General features: G+C 41.5%; 1 protein-coding gene across 14 annotated transcripts in view; it reads left to right on the top strand.

Annotated features, from left to right (window-relative positions):
* Positions 1-17,089, top strand: part of LOC140728571 (receptor-type tyrosine-protein phosphatase mu-like) — a 994,862-nt gene that overhangs the window by 614,941 nt on the left and 362,832 nt on the right. For all 14 annotated transcript variants that reach the window (XM_073047511.1, XM_073047621.1, XM_073047608.1 and 11 more), the window contains exon 9: positions 11,827-11,936. In XM_073047511.1, coding sequence (XP_072903612.1) covers positions 11,827-11,936 — 110 coding nt within the window. The remainder of the gene's footprint in view (positions 1-11,826; positions 11,937-17,089) is intronic.

Raw genomic sequence — 17,089 nt, 5'->3', positions numbered from 1 at the left:
AACTTGATGAGTTGAAAGGTTTCCTTTTATGATCAAAAGATAGTTAGTATATATCTGTTTCAAACACAGAGACTCACCAGAAGGAAGAAAGGACTAGCGAATTGTGATGTGAAATTTTGGCATGATAATGTCTGGCTCTTCACTGGATGTAAGAGATCCCATGTTACTATTTGGAAGAGAAGAGGAGTTATTCCTGGTGTTGTAGCCAATCATTATCCCTTTATCTGCCAGTGCAAAATAAGATTTTTTAATTATATTTGAGCCATTATGGGAGATCATTTTCCAAATTTGCCACCGTGCTTCCTAAACAGCAATCACATTCCTGCAGTGCTTCATAAACAAGAGAAAATCTGCAGATGCTGGAGATCCAAGCAACACATAGAAAGTGCTGGAGGAACTCAGCAGGCCAGGCAGCAACTACAGAAAAGACTACAGTCAACATTTTGGGCCAAGACCATTCAGCAGAAATGGGATACTGAAATACTTCATTGGGTGTAAAATGGTTGGGAATATCATCAAAGGCATGTAAAATTTATTTAGTAAATCCAAGTCCTTCATTTCTACTGCCCTGATCTCTGATTAGGTTCCAGAAGCAGATCTAAAAAAGATTTGTTGTCTAGGAGATATAGGAATTTCACAACAGCAGCCTCTTGTAAATGGCAGGACATCCTAGAATAGTTTATCAAGTGGCTTATAGGAGGCGAAGTGGTGGTCAAGTGGCACTTGCTGGTCAGTACAGACACAATGGGCCGAAGGGCATGTTTCTGCACTGTATGACAGTATGGCTCATCTAACAGGGAATGATGAGAATGACAATATTATTCAGAGATCCATCAACGTATATATTAAAGTTATTGGTTTACTTGTGACGAGCTCAGTATGCAAGTTATGTTCTCAGGAGCCAAGAAAAAAATGGAATCAGCACGAGAAGGGGTCATTACTGTACGACATATTAAAGGATGCTTCACTGAAGCTGCTATTGTGTGGATGTTGTTAGTCCTCAGCCAAAGCCCACAATCAGTGAGTCACTCAGGCTGTGGCTCTGAGCCCCCTACTGAGACGTGGAGATGGCTGCCTGCAGTCTCCACATCTTCAGGAGTCACAGGAAGCCTCTAGAGTGAGTTGAGGTGTAATTCATTGCTGGATCTGTGCTAAATTAATGGCGCAGCCACTCTGTCGGTGAAGCATCCCTAGCTATGCAATGCTATAATGACCCCTTTTAGTGTCGATCCCATTTCACTTGGCTCCTGAAAATGGACGTAACTTGCATACTAAGCAAGGTACAGTGCACCAATAACTTTAATGTAAACCCTTTTGTGTTTGACCTCCTGCAAAGGGATGCAGGTCCTTGCTAATTACTGTATCTGAGCCCTTCACAGTTTTGTAATAAGTCTCTTCTCAGTTCCTTTGTTTCAATGAAACAACATGTATTTATCCATTATTTATTCACAGGTACAATTATCCTGTCCAATGTGATGACCAGAACTATACACAGCATTTGAACTGTGGATTAATGTTATATTCTGCTGGCACTTAAATTCTCGCTGTTGGCTAATAATGGGAAGCATTCTAGTTGGCTGTAGGCATTGAGCTGGTCTACTGCCTTCAAGGAGAGTCTCATCATCTCTTTGTTGACATTATTCAACACCCTCCCATTTATTATATATGCACTAGCTGTGAGTACTTTCTTATAAGCATTCCCTCATATTTCTCTGATTTAAATTCCATTTTACACTTTTCTGCCTATTGACTTTTCAGCACTCTACAACTTTCCCCCCTCTGTCAAAGACACAGCCAGTTTTTGCATCATTTGCAATCTTACCTATTGTGGCTACTATATTTAGGTCTAAATTGTTGATATATTTAACAGAAATAAGAGACCACGTGCCCAGCCAAGTGGAACTCATTGATAATAGTCTTCCAGTCAACACAGTACTGTCAAAGATCATTCTTTGTTTCCTGCTACCCAGCTAATTTTGGATCCAATTTGCTGCTTTCCTCTGCCAAGAGCTTTACTAACAATCTATTAGATCACATCAGAGATTCTGACCTCATCAACCTCCTTGCTCCCTTCTCAAAAATTCAGTCAAGTTAGTTAGAGACAATTTGTGCCAACTGTCATGTTTTCCCTTCGAATAAACTCAACTAATTTCCAAAGTTATCAGCAATTAGTTCATTTATCCCTGCCTCCAATTTTAAAGAACAGTATAATGTTAGCAATCCTCTGACACCATAGTTACAGCCAGTGAACACTGAACAATTATAGTGAGAGAATTTACTATTTCATCCATCGTTTCTTTCAACAACCTGGGATACACTTCATAAGGGTCTGATAGTCTATCCATTTTCAAAGATGTAAAAACCTATAAATGATCTTTCATAATGTTTTTTCCATCCAATAAACTGCAGTCACCAGCCAGAACATCAGCATAAATGTACCTCCCTCTTCTGTGAAGCCAGCTTCAGAATATTCATTTATGTTTTCAATATTCCCTTCTTCCTTGGGTTATCTTTTAGTTCCTTGATCAGCCCCAATTTTTCCATAAATTATCTATTGCACCTTATATGCTTACAAAAATACATTTTAATTTTTATTGATTTAATTTGCATGTCTTTCCTTTCCCAATTTCCCTGTTAACTTCATTTCTATGTGTTCCATGTGCTCCTGGGTTCTACATCAAAATACCAGGGACCCAAATCTCAGTTGATGGGGGAGGGTGAAGTGATTGGGGTTTTCCCTGGAACTCTAGTTAGCTGCACACATTACAGTGCCTTAACCATCCATAAATTCAGGGTCCAATGGATGTTTGCTGCCAGGAACTTGCTGGCGAGGGGCTGTGCTCATATTGGTTTATTGCTGTATGTACTGAGATACAGTGAAAAACTTTTGTTCGTGTGCCAACCATGTTCACACATAAGTACATCGAGTTAGAAAGAGAATGCAGAATGTACTGTTGCAGTGACAGAGAAAATGTAGTGCAGGTAAAGAATGTAAAATGACAGGGCCACGACAAGGGAGGTTGGGGGATCAAGATTTTGGCTTCAGAGCTGTTAGGGAGACTTTAAACTAGGTTGGCAGAGGAATGGAAGCTGGAGTGATGGGCTGACGATGGCGCAACTGGTGGAGACGTCGATACAGTGTGTATTGAGACTGTGGATGGAGGGGCAGATGACAAGGAGATATCCGGCCACTGGGATGATGTGAAGAGAACATGGGGTAAAATTGAAAAGGGTGATGAATACAGGACTGAAAGTGTTATATTTGAATTCATGCAGTATACAGAATAAGGTAGATAATCTAGTAGTACAGTTAGAGATTGACAGGTACAATGTGGGCATCACTGAGCCATGGCTTAAAGAAGATATATTTGGGAGCTTAACATCTAAGGATACACATTGCATCGAAAGGACAGGCAGATAGGCAGAGGAGATGTGGTGGTTCTGTTGGTAAAAAAAATTAAATCAAATCCTTAGAAAGAGGTGACATAGGATCAGAAGTTATAGCATCCTTGTGATTAGAATTAAAAAACAGCAAGGGTAAAAAGATCCTGATGGGAGTTATATACAGAACTGTGCAAAAGTCTGAGGCACATGTATATAGCGAGGTTGCCTCAGATTTTGCACACTACTGCACAATGTGAAGTGGTAAATGAGTTTGTAAATCTGGCAGGAGCAAAGGATATTGGGAAAGTGAGGGTTGAGTGCCATGGGAGGGGTGTGGGGTGACGAGGGAATGCCAGAGGTGGGGGTGGTACGGTGCAGTCACACCCAGCCCTGAGATACCAGACAAAATCATTTGATTCTTAACAGTTGGTTTATTAATCATTACATAATGTCTCTCTAGTACTTCCTGCTCCCTCCACACTCCCTTCCCCATTTCCCAACCTTGTTCCCCCTCCGACTGTCCCTTTCCCACTCTCAGTCCTCAAAAGAGATTCGTATCAGAATCAGATTTATCATCACTCGCATATGTCATGAAATTTGGATTTTGTTTGTAGCAGCAGTAAAGTGCAAAAGTCTTAGGCACTGTAGCTGTGTATATGTGCCTAAGACTTTTGCACAGTGATCTACAGGCCCCCAAACAATAGCCAGGAAGTGGGATATAAATTTCAGTGGGAAATTATTAAAGTGTGTAATAAGGGCAATGTTAAAGTTGTCCTGGGAGATTTCAATGTGCAGGTAGACAGGGAAAACCAGGTTGGGTTTGGATCCCAAGAGAGGAAAGTCGTAGGATGCCTTCAAGATGTTTTTTTTAGAGCAGGTTGTAGTTCATCCCATTAGGGGAAAGGCAATTCTGGATTGAGTGTTGTGTAATGAACCAGATTTGATTAGGGAGCTTTAGATAATGGAGCCCAGGATTGCAGAAATTATAATATGATAGAACTCACCTTGCATTTTCAGAGGGAGAGGCTAAAGTCAGACATATCAGTATTACACTAGAGTAAAGGGAATTGCAGAGACAAGAAAGAGGAGCTGGTCAAAGTTGATTGTAAGAGCGTATTAGCAAGGATGACGGCAGAACAGCAATGACAAGAGTTTCTGGGGTAATTCAGAAGGCACGAGATAGATACATCCCAAAGATGAAGAAGTATTCTAAAAGAGGAATGAGGCAACTGTGGCTGACAAGGAAGTCAAAGGCAGCATAAAAACAAATGAGAGGGCCTCCCTCTGTACCTCCCTCTGCAACTGGATCCTTGACTTCCTAACCGGAAAACCACAATCTGTGCGGATTAGTGATAACATCTCCTCCTCGCTAACGATCAACACTGGTGCACCTCAGGGGTGTGTGCTTAGCCCACTGCTCTACTCTCTATATAACATGACTGTGTGGCTAGGCATAGCTCAAATACCATCTACAAATTTGCTGATGATACAACCATTGTTGGTAGAGTCTCAGATGGTGACAAGAGGGCATACAGGAGCGAGATATGCCAACTAGTGGAGTGGTGCCACAGCAACAACCTGGCACTCAACATCAGTAAGATGGAAGAATTGATTGTGGTCTTCAGGAAAGGTAAGATGAAGGAACACGTACCAATCCTCATAGAGGGATCAGAAGTGGAAAGAGTGAGCAGTTTCAAGTTCTTGAGTGTCAAGATCTCTGAGGATCCAACTGGGTCCCAACATATCAATGCAGTTATAAAGAAGGCAAGACAGCAACTATACTTCATTAGGAGTTTGAAGAGATTTGGTATGTCAACAAATACACTCAAAATCTTCTATGGTTGTACTGTGGAACACATTCTGACAGGCTGCATCTCTGTCTGGTATGGGGGGGTGGGAGGCTACTGCATAGGACCGAAAGAAGCTGCAGAGGGTTGTAAATTTAGTCGGCTCCATCTTAGGTACTAGCCTACAAAGTACCCAGGACATCTTCAAGGCACAATGTCTCAGAAAGGCATCATCCATTATTAAGGACCTCCAGCACCCAGGGCACATGCTTTTCTTGCTGTTACCATCAGGTACGTGGTACAGAAGCCTGAAGGCACACACTCAGCAATTCAGGAACAACTTCTTCCCCTCTGCCATTCAATTCCTAAATGGACATTGAACCCTTGGACACTACCTCACTTTTATATTATTTCTGTTTTTTGCACCATTTTTAATCTATTCAATACATAAATACTGTAATTGATTTATTTATTTATTATTATTATTATTATTATTATTATTATTATTTTATTTTGTCTTCTTCTTCTATATTATGTATTGCATTGAACTGCTGCTGCTAAGTTAACAAATTTCACAACTCATGCCGGTGATAATAAACTTGATTCTGATTCATAATATCGCAAAAATTAGTGGGATGTTAGAAGATTGGGAAGCTTTTTAAAACTAACAGAAGGCAATTAAAATACTATAAGGAGAGAAAACATGAGATATGAAAGTAAGCTAGCCAAAAATATCAAAGATATCAAAATTTTTTCAGATATGTAAAAAGTAAACGCGAGGTGAGAATGGATTTTGGATCACTGGAAAATGACACTGGAGAGGTAGTAATGGGAGATGAACAAATGGCAGATGATACTAATAAGTATTTTACTTCAGTCTTCACTGTGGAAGACATCAGCAGTATGCCAGAAATTCTGGAGTGTCAGGGGGCAGAAGTGAGTGTAGTTGCTAATACTAAGGTGAAGGCACTTGCGAAGCTGAAAATTCTGAAGACAGGTAAGCCACCTGGACAAGGTGGACTACACCGGAGGATTCTGAAGGAGGTAGCTGAAGAGATTGTGAAGGCATTATTAATGATCTTTCAAGAATCAATGGGTTCTGGCATGGTTCGGAAGGATTGGAAAATTAAAAATGTCACTCCACTCTTTAATAAAGAAGGAGGCAGAAGAAAGGAAATTACAGTTGGCTCTCCTTATCCATGGGGGATTGGTTCCGAGACCCTCCGCGGATACCAAAAATCGCGGTTGCTCAAGTCCCTTATTTAACCTGGCTCACTGCGGTGGTCTTTAGGACCCAGCAGAACCCCAGACTTTATTTAACATGGTCAGTGCGGTGGACATTAGGACCTGGTGGCGCAGCTCTGAATCTGCAGTGTTTCTGTTCATGAAAATAATCACGATCACGATTGAAAATAACGTGGAAGTAATCAAGCGATCGGAAAGAGGTGAAATGCCATCAGTCATTGGAAAAACGTTAGGCTACAGTCGGTCAACAATCAGAACAATTTTAATGGAGCATGTGAAAGGCCCTGACCTGATGAAAGCTATAATTATTACTAAGCAATGCAGTGGTTTAATTATTGAAATACGTATGTTTCGTAAGTGTTTTATATGCATAGAAAGGTAAAATATGTACTTTATACTAAGAAAAACGTTTGACTAACTGACGCTAAATAATACTGAATGTACCTGTTTTGACTTCAAATCCGACTAAAAGACAGACTCAGGAACGGAACTTGTTCATAACCCGGGGACTGCCTGTACTTTTAAGTCATTTCGAGATTACCTATAATACCTAATACAATGTAAATGCTCTGTAAATAGTTGTTATACTGTATTGTTTAGGGAATAATAACAAGAAAAAATAGTTTGTACATGCTCAAATAACAAGTGCTGGAGAGAGAATTTACGGGTTTTCCCGATCCGCAGTTGGTTGAATCCATGCATGCGGAATCCGCGGATAAGGAGGACCGACTGTATAGGCCAGTTAGCCTGGCATCAAAGGTAGGTAAGATGTTGGAATCCATTATTAAGAATTAAGTTTGGGGTACTTGACGACACATGATAAAGTAGGCCAAAGTCAGCATGGTTCCCTGAAAGACAAATCTCGTGTGACAAATCTGTTGGAATTCTTTGACAAAATAACAGGCAGGATAGATAAAGGAGTCAATGGATGTTGTTTATTTGGTTATCCAGAAGGCCTGAGGCCACACGTGAGGCTGCTTAACAGTAGCCCAAGGTATTACAGGAAAGATACGAGCATGGATAGAAGATTGGCTGATTGGCAGGAGGCAAAGCGTCAGAATAAAGGCGTCTATTCTGGTTGGTTGCCAGTGGCTAGTGGTGCTCCACAGGATCGATATTGGAACCATTTATTTTCATGTTATATGTCAGTGATTTGAATGACAGAATTGATGGATTTGTGGCCATGTTTGCAGACGATAAAAAGATAGGCGGAGCTGAGGAAGCAAGGAGTCTGCAGAAGGGCTTAGACAGATTGGGAGATTGGGCAAAGGTGAGGCAGATGGAATATAGTTCAGGGGAAGTGTATGATCTAGGACTATGCTAGGAAGAATAAAGGCACAGATACTTTCTAAGTGGGGAGAAAATTTGAAAATCAGAGGTGCAAAGGGACTTAGAAGTCCTTGTACAGGATTCCTTAAATATTAGCTTTCAGGCTGAGTCAGTAGTAAGGAAGGCAAACGTAATGTTAGCATTCATTTTGAAAGGCCTAGAATATAAGAGCAAGAATATGATGTTGAGGCTCTATAAGACATTGATCAGACCTCACTTGGAATATTGTGAGCAGTTTTTGGCCCGTTATCTAGGAAAATGTATGCAGGCATTGAAGAAGGACCAGAGGAGGTTGACAAGATTGATTTTGGGAATTAAAGGCCTACCATATGAGGAGTGTTTGATGGCTCTGGGTCTGTACACTCTGGCGTTTAGAAGAAGAGGGGGGGGGGTGGATCTCATTGAAACATATTGAATATTGAAAGACCTAGATAGAGTGGATGTGAAAAGGATGTTTCATATAGTAGGTGAGTCTAGGATCAGAGGGCACAGCCTCAGAATGGAGGGAACAGAGATGAGGAGGAATTTCTTTAACTAGAGGGTTATGAATCTGTGGAATTCTTTGCCACAGTTGGATGTGGAGGCCAAGTCATTAGGTATATTTAAAATGAAGGTTGATGGATTCTTGGTTAGTTAGGGGATCAACGGTTACAGGGAGAGGGCAGGAGAGTGGGCTTGAGAGGGATAATAAATCAGCCATGATGGAATGGCAGAGCAGACTTGATGGACAAAGTGGCATTATTCTGCTCCTGTCTTATTGTCTTATGGTCTTTAGCACACGAGACTTCAAAAATCTAATAACACTGGGATGGAAGCTGTATTTCGGGCTAGTGGTTCATGTCTTCAGATTGGGAGAAAGAAGAGAAAGAGGGTTGGATAGGACAGGGTCATGTTGGCTGCATTGCTGAGGCAGTGTATGTAGAGAAAGTCAGCCAGATAGGGGCTGGTTTGCATTTTATCTGGGCTGCGTTTACAACTCTGCATTTTCTTGTAGTCATGGGCAGAACATTTGCCACTCCAAACTGTGAAACTGTATACCCATATAGGATGCTTTCTATGGCGCACATGACTATTGCGTTCATCTTCGCCTATTGGCTGGAAAGTCTGATGGAAGCCTCACAGCATCTGTGGAAACAGAGCTAGCTTGTCACGATGACCGACTGGGTAGTACTGTTTAACTTGAAACAAGAACTCTCTTTCCCTTTGCACAGATGCTGTCTGGCTGAATGCTACCTGCACTTTCTGTTTTTATATCAAACAACTCCTGCCTGGTGTTTTCCTGCATGTATGCGAATTGTTATAGTCACAAAGTAGAGCATTTCCAATCTGAAGGCTGATTTTTGTTGCATTACTCATTTCTTTAATCCTATGGCACCTTGTTTTGTGCATCACAGCCTCTTTCCCAATAGACTGCCTTATAGAATCCCTGACATGTGGCCTCGACATGACAATCCAGGTCCCTCGGCTACCCAATTCTTGCAAGGCTCTTTACTGGTGCGTGCTGGATATGCCAGAGAATTAATGGCAACTTTACCCTCTTTATGGGGCTGACTGAATGCTGAGTATTTCCAATATTCTCCGTTTTCTTTCAATGCAGCAAATCATTTTTATGGAAGTCAATTTAGATTAACTTCTGTCAACAAGCACTTTCTACCTCACTGAGTTAGCCTTTTCTAGTACTCAGTTAATATGCCACTGCTATTAGTAGATGTTTTGACAACTTTGTAGTGGTCTGAAAGTGACAGATATTAGAGCCATTTTCAATTCTTTTGTTGTCATCACTTACTCTTGCCAATATATTTTCCCCTGTGGAATCATCAGTCTTCTGATAATACACTGTACTTTGCATTAAATACTTGAGGAATTGAGTTCACTTTCAAAGATTGCATAAAGAAAGGTTTGAGACTCATCTGAACAAAAGGCTCTTTACAGTGAAGTAATCAAAATCAACATTTTCAGAGGTAGAGCAATAAGCATGATCATAATGGTGAAGGTTTGTGGGATCAAATTACTCACTCCTATTTCAGTTTCATCTGTTCTTATGTTGTCTTTGTGTTCTTCTTAGCACATTACTTTTGCCTTGAAGTCACATAAATGACCATCTAGCTATGATCACTTAAAATATTGCCCCTTTCCTGGATGTGTAGATTCATAGAGTAATACAGCATCAAAACAGTTTCTTTGGCCTAACGTGTCCACGAAAACCAGGGTGCTTACCTAAGCTGGAAATTTGTCTATGTTTGGCCTGGACTCATCTAAACATTTCCTATTCATAGACTTATCCATATTAAATGTCGTTATTGTACCTCAACTATTTTCTCTGGGCTTCCTCCACATGGACTCTCTCCAAATAATCCCACCGTTCGCCAACTGATCAATATATTCTATCTTGTCATTGAAGGCCTCCAAGCAACAATTCCAAGTGAAAGTCACATGGGTTACTATTCACCTCCTCTCTTTCCATTACCCATGAGAGTTCTAAAATAAAGTTTTTTTGCTAAGTCCATTATACTTAAGATATTTTCCACCAACAACATTTGTCTTCTGTTATAAGCTTCTTATGGCAGAGAATAAAGCTATTCAACCCATTAAACATGGAGAATGTTTCAATATTGTCAGTCCAATTACTTACAATTCCCTGTTCTCTTCCATCATAGCCCTGCATTTTTATTGTCAATTCAAGTATCTATCCAATTCCCATTTAAAAGTTGCCATGAAATTGATTTATTCAGGCAGGGCATTCCAGTTCACAACAGCTCACGATGTGAAATATATTGCCTCTTGTCACCTTAAGCTCTTTTGCCAATCAATTTAAAACAGTGTCCCCTGACTATTAGCCCTTCCAATGATAGAATGTGTCTCCTTATTTATTTGTGCTTTGTAATTTTGAGCATCTCTATCAAAACTTCTTTTGTCATCTCTGTTCCGTGGAAAAAAATGCTCGTCCTTTCTGCATCTGTTATTCATGGTAACATTCTTGTCAAACACTTTTGCATCCTCCATAAGGCTTGACCCAAATCCTGAAGTATAATGCTCAAAATTATGCACCCTACTCCAGATGTGTTTCATCATAACTTCCCTGCATTTTTATCCAGTGTCTCCATTAATAAAATTAAAGATGTTTTATAGAATTTTACAGCAAAGATAGTGATTTTTTGGACACCTTTGGCTAAATTTACTTGAACACCATAACCCTGCAATTTTGGTCTTCTATCTTCAAAGATCTGTTACATTCACTACCTAATGTTTCTGTGTACATTTTGAACCAAGTCTCCTGTGTACTATCAGGTCTCTATATTCTGGCATCCTTTTTAAGGCTGCAGCATTTAGATGATATTAATGCCATTCATGCTTCCTATCAATATTAATTACTTCGTGCCTGCTCCTTCCTTTCTGAAGTCTATTACCACCCTTTCAGTTATTTATTTCCAAGCTGTGACTTCTGAAAACTTATGGTCTGAAATATTTTTATCTCCATGTTGAATATCCTTGCTGCTTTTTGTTCCCAAAACATCTTTGCGTGCATTTCGCAGAAGTCCCTCTCATCAGAGTGGCTAATTTTTTGCTACATCTTAAATTGGTATTTAGAAGGCCAATCCACAATAGGGCCATACACAGCAAAAAGAAGATGCAATACAATGATTCGTGTACCTACTTCCTCCAAGTCTGAAGGTAGACAATACTTTTCAGCAAGGAGGTTGATCCTCAGAATTATTCCTATTCTGTACATCTGTTCCTCAAGATTCTAGATATCCCTGAAGAAAGCATTAATCTGTCCCAATAATGTAGAATGTGACTGCTGTCATCGTTAGTCACAGTTATCTAACAAATAAGCAAGGTTTATGCCCCCTTTTTGTGCCATTTTGCTTCTTGAGTTCCACACCTCTCTCTGCTGCTTAATACCATGTAGATGTTAAGGTCAAGGAATTCAGCTCTGTTGGTTGAGCTATCAGTAACAATGAGTGAAGGCTACAAACCATTATCTGCAATTAGGGACCTGAAGCTGCTATGTTCCTGTCAAGTAGATAGAGAAAATCTATTATTCTCTCCACTGACTTTATTTTTAATGTGTGTTTATTAGTGCCTGGTGCAATCCCAAAAGCCTCGGTGCAAGGAAGCCCCTTTGAGGAGAAGATTTATCTGCAATGGAAAGAGCCGATTGAAACGTTTGGCATTATCACACTTTATGAGGTAAAGCAATATTTGATTTTATGGTTGCACAGTTTTGCGGCGTACAGTGCTGTATCTCACACAAAATGGGGAGGTAGCGGGCTTCAATAGAGTTACGATCAAATGGATACTAATATTAAAGACTTGAGTTTACTTTCTAACAAGCACTGGGGACGATTTGCCACATGGGACCAAAATTCAACTTAATTCGGTGCCTTCACTGAAAAAGGGTGGAAATTGAAAGGATAAATAACTCATCCATAATTTTAGTCTGGTGTCTTTGTTTGCTCTAGGGACATGATTGTTTAGTAAGATTACTATTTGCACTGCTCTCCATAGTATTGAAAACTACTGCTTCTGTGTGCACTTCCTTTCATTCTCTCCTTTTAACACTTGCAGTGTGAAGTCACCTTGATGAACCAAATGTAGTTGTGCTCAGATCAGCTGTTAGACACTGCAGGACCACCAGTGATGGGGGGCTGGAACTGACACATATCAGAAATATCCATTTGAATTGTTCAATTTATAACAGGAACATAAATAAGAAAAGCAACTTTAATTTTAACATGTGGGACTAAATGACGCATGAATGTCTTGGAACTGTTATCCTGACTTTCTTACTTTGACTCAACCAAAAACTGCAATTGGTCACAGGGGCTAAATATTTGAAGCTCAGTGGATCAGAGGCTATGGTGAACTGGCTTTTAAGAGGAGTTCAGCTTGGGGCTACTAGCTATGTTCATATTGAATGCTGAGGCTGGAATGAGGAAAAATTAACCTACTATACCTATTTTGTTCTGGTTTTAGGCTCTTATTATTTAATTGTCTTTATACTGTTAGTCCATTTAATTCATTCTATGTAATTCCTAAGAAGGAAGGAAGGCAGAAGATAGGAAATCATAGCCCAGTTAGCCTGACTTCAGTGTTTGGAGAGATGTTGGAGTATGTTATATGAATGAAGGTTTTGGGGTCCTTGGAAGCACGTGATAAAATAGGCCGTAGTCAGCATGGTTTCCTGAAGGGGAAATCTTGCCTGACAAATCTGCTGAAATTCCTCAAGGAAATAACAGGCAAGATAGACAAAGAAGAGTCAGTAGATGTCGTTTACTAGGATTTACAAAGAGCCTTTATCAAGGTGCCACACATAGGGCTGCTAAACAAACTAAGAGTCCATGATATTACAGGAAAGATACTATAAGACTATAAATAAGATATAAGAGCAGAAATAGGCCATTGGCCTGTTGAGTCTGCTCTGCTGTTCAATCATGGGCTGATCCAATTTTTCCAGTCATCTCCACTCCCCAGCTTTTGCCCCATACCCATTGATGCCCTGGCTAATCAAGAACCTATCTATCTCTACATTAAATACACCCAATGACTTGGCCTCTGCAGTCACTCGTGGCAACAAATTCCACAGAATTACCACCTCTCACTAAAGTAATTTCTCCACATCTCAGTTCCTTCAATCCTGAAGTCATGCCCTCTTGTCCTAGAATCCCCTACCATGGGAAATAACTTTGCCATATCTAATCTGTTCAAGCCTTTTAACATTTGGAATGTTTCTGTGAGATCCCCTCTCATTCTCCTGAACTCTAGGGAATACAGCCCAAGAACTGACAGACATTCCTCATACGGTAACCCTTTCATTGCTGGAATAATGCTTGTGAATCTTCTCTGAACCCTCTCCAATATCAGTACTGTATATCCTTTCTAAAATAAGGAGCCCAAAACTGCACACAATATTCCAAGTGTGGTCTCACGAGTGCCTTATAGAGCCTCAACATCACATCCCTGCTCTTATACTCTATACCTCTAGAAATGAATGCCAACATTGCATTTGCTGTCTTCACAACAGACTCATCCTGGAAGTTAACCTTTAGGGTATCTTGCACAAGGTCTCACAAGTCCCTTTGCATCTCTGCATTTTGAATTCTCTCCCCATCTAAATAATAGTCTGCCCATTTATTTCTTCCACCAAACTGCATGACCATACACTTTCCAACATTGTATTTCATTTGCCTCTTCTTTGCCCATTCCCCTAAACAATCTAAGTCTCTCTGCAGGCTCCCTGTTTCCTCAACACTACTCGCTTCTTCACCTATCTTTGTATCATTGGCAAATTTAGCCACAAATCCATTAATACTGTAGTCCAAATCATTGACATACATCATCACCGACCCCTGTGGAACTCCACTGGTAACCGACAGCCAGCCAGAATAGAATCCCTTTATTCCCACTCTCTGTTTTCTACCAACCAGCCAATGCTTCACCCATGTTAGTAACTTCCCTGTAATTCCATGGGCTCTTATCTTGCTAAGCAGCCTCATGTGTGGCACCTTGTCAAAGACCTTCTGAAAATCCAAGTACACCAAGTCTACTGCATCTCCTTTGTCTACCCTGCTTGTAATTTCCTCAAAGAATTGCAGTAAGTTAGTCAGTCAGGATTTTCCTTTCAGGAAACCATCTTGTCATGTGCCTCCAAGTACTCCATAATTTCATCCCGAACAATTGATTCCAACAACTTCCCAACCACTGATATCGGGTTAACAGGTCTATAGTTTCATTTTTGCTGCCTCCCACCCTTCCTAAATAGCAGAGTAGATTGAGTAGCAGGTTGGCTGTCTGACAGAAGGCAAAGAGTGGGAATAAAGAGAGCCTTTTCTGTTTGGCTGCCTGTGACTGGTGGTATTCCGCAGGGGTTGGTGGCGAGACCACTTGTTTTCACGATATATGTCAATAATTTGGATGATGGCATTGTGGACAGATTTGCAGACAATGCAGTGATAGGTGGAAGGGCAAGTAGTGTTGAGAAAGGAGGGAGTCTGCAGAAGAACAGAGATTTGAAGCAAGAAGGCTGTGAGTGGAACGGCTAAGGATTTTCGGAGAGAAGACATTTTACCACTTGGGGTAAAGAGAGGCAAGACTGCACAGGTGTGTGACGTCAGCCAGCAGAGCGGGAAAAGTTTAAAAAGGCAAGGATTCTTCAGCAGTTTCAGATTCAAAGTAAGAAGACTGCAAATAGATCGGCTAAGGATTTTCGGAGAGAAGACATTTTACCACTTGGGGTAAAGAGAGGCAAGACTGCACAGGTGTGTGATGTCAGCCAGCAGAGCGGGAAAAGTTTAAAAAGGCAAGGATTCTTCAGCAGTTTCAGATTCAAAGTAAGAAGACTGCAAATAGATCGGCTAAGGATTTTCGGAGAGAAGACATTTTACTACTCGGGGTAAAGAGAGGCAAGACCACACAGGTGCGTGACATCAGCCAGTAGAGCGGGAAAAGTTTACAAAGAAGACCGCCATATCTAGCAGGCAGTGGAGTGAGAGGGTAGCAGAGTGATAGGGCTTTGGCTCAACGGGCTTAGGCAGTAATGGGACGAGGTGAGGTAGGTTTACCTGTGTTAATTGCGAAAAGGAAGTATGTGTGTGAGGCCACTGTTCTGTGCTCAGTGTCAGACATAGGAAGTCCTGGAGTCTCCCAGCCTCCCAGATGGCCATATCTGCACCTGGTGTGTCAAGCTGCAGTTCCTAAGGGACAGCATTAGGGAACTGGACTTGCAGCTCGATGACCTTCGTCCGGTCAGGGAGAGCGAGGGAGGTGATAGAAAGGAGTTAAAGGCAGGTGGTCACACCAGGGCCATGGGAGACAGACAACTGGGTAACAGTCAGGAGAGGGAAGGGAAAGAATCAGGTGCTAGAGAGTACCCCTGTGGCTGTCCCCCTTAACAATAAGTACTCCTGCTTGAGTACTGTTGGGGGTGGGGTGGGGGGGGGACAGCCTACCTGGGGGAAGCAGCAGTGGTCGTGCCTCTGGCGTAGAGTATGGCCCTGTGGCTCAGAAGGGTAGGGAAAAGAAGAGGAAAGAAGTAGTGATAGGAGACTCTATTGTTAGGGGGTCAGACAGGCGATTCTGTGGACGCAGGAAAGAAACTTGAATGGTAGTATGCTTCACAGGTGCGAGGGTCCAGGATGTTTCAGATCCCATCCATGATATCCTGCAGTGGCAGGGAGAACAGCCAGAGGTTGTGGTACATGACATAAGTAGCAAAAGGGAAGAGGTCCTGAAAACAGACTACAGGGAGTTAGGAAGGAAGTTGTGAAGCATAAGCGCAAAGGTAGTAATCTCAAGATTACTGCCTGTGCCATGTGACAGTGAGTATAGAAATAGAATGAGGTGGAGGATAAATGTGTGGCTGAGGGATCGGAGCTGGGGGCAGGGATTCAGGTTTCTGGATCATTGGGACCTCTTTTGGGTCAGGTGTGACCTGTACAAAAAGGATGGGCTGCACTTGAATCCCAGGGGGACCAATATCCTGGTGGGGAGGTTCGCTAAGGCTACTGGGGAGAGTTTAAACTAGAATTGTTGGGGGTGGGAACTGAACTGAAGAGACTGGGAAAGAGGTGGTTGGCTCATAAATAGAGAAAGCTTGGAGACGGTGTGTGAGGGAGGATCGGCAGCTGACAGAGAAGGGATGCGCTCAGACCAACGGTTTGAGATGTGTCTATTTTAATGAAAGGAGTATTGCGAACAAAGCGGATGAGCTTAGAGAGTGGATCAGTACTTGGAACTATGATGTGGTGGCCATTGCAGAGGCTCAGGGACAGAAATGGTTACTTCAAGTGCTGGGTTTTAGATGTTTCAGAAAGGACAGGGAGGGAGGCAAAAGAGGTGGGGGCATGGCACTGTTGATCAGAGATAGTGCCACAGCTGCAGAAAGGGTGGATGTCATGGAGGGATTGTCTATGGAGTCTCTGTGGGTGGAGGTTAGGAACAGGAAGGGGTCAATAACTCCACTGGTTGTTTATTATTGGCCACCCAAAAATAACAGGGATATCGAGGAACAGATAGGGAAACAGATCCAACAGATTCTGGAATAATAACAGAATTGTCGTGGTGGGAGATTTTAATTTCCCAAATATCAATTGGCGTTTCCTTACACCAAGGGGTTTAGATGGGGTGGAGTTTGTTAGGTGTGTTCATGAAGGTTTCTTGACACAATATGTAGATAAGCCTAGAAGAGGAGAGACTGTACTTGATTTGGTATCAGGAAATGAACCTAGTCAGGTGTCAGGTCTCTCAGTGGGAGAGTATTTTGGAGATAGTGATCATAATTTTATCTCCTTTACAATAGCATTGAGAGAGATAGGAACAGACAAGTTAGAAAAGCGTTTAGAGTA

This window comes from Hemitrygon akajei, chromosome 1 (assembly GCF_048418815.1).
Source record: "Hemitrygon akajei chromosome 1, sHemAka1.3, whole genome shotgun sequence".
Lineage (NCBI taxonomy): Eukaryota > Metazoa > Chordata > Chondrichthyes > Myliobatiformes > Dasyatidae > Hemitrygon > Hemitrygon akajei.
Note: the sequence above shows the minus strand (reverse complement) of the source record. Positions and strands in the feature narration are given on the sequence as shown.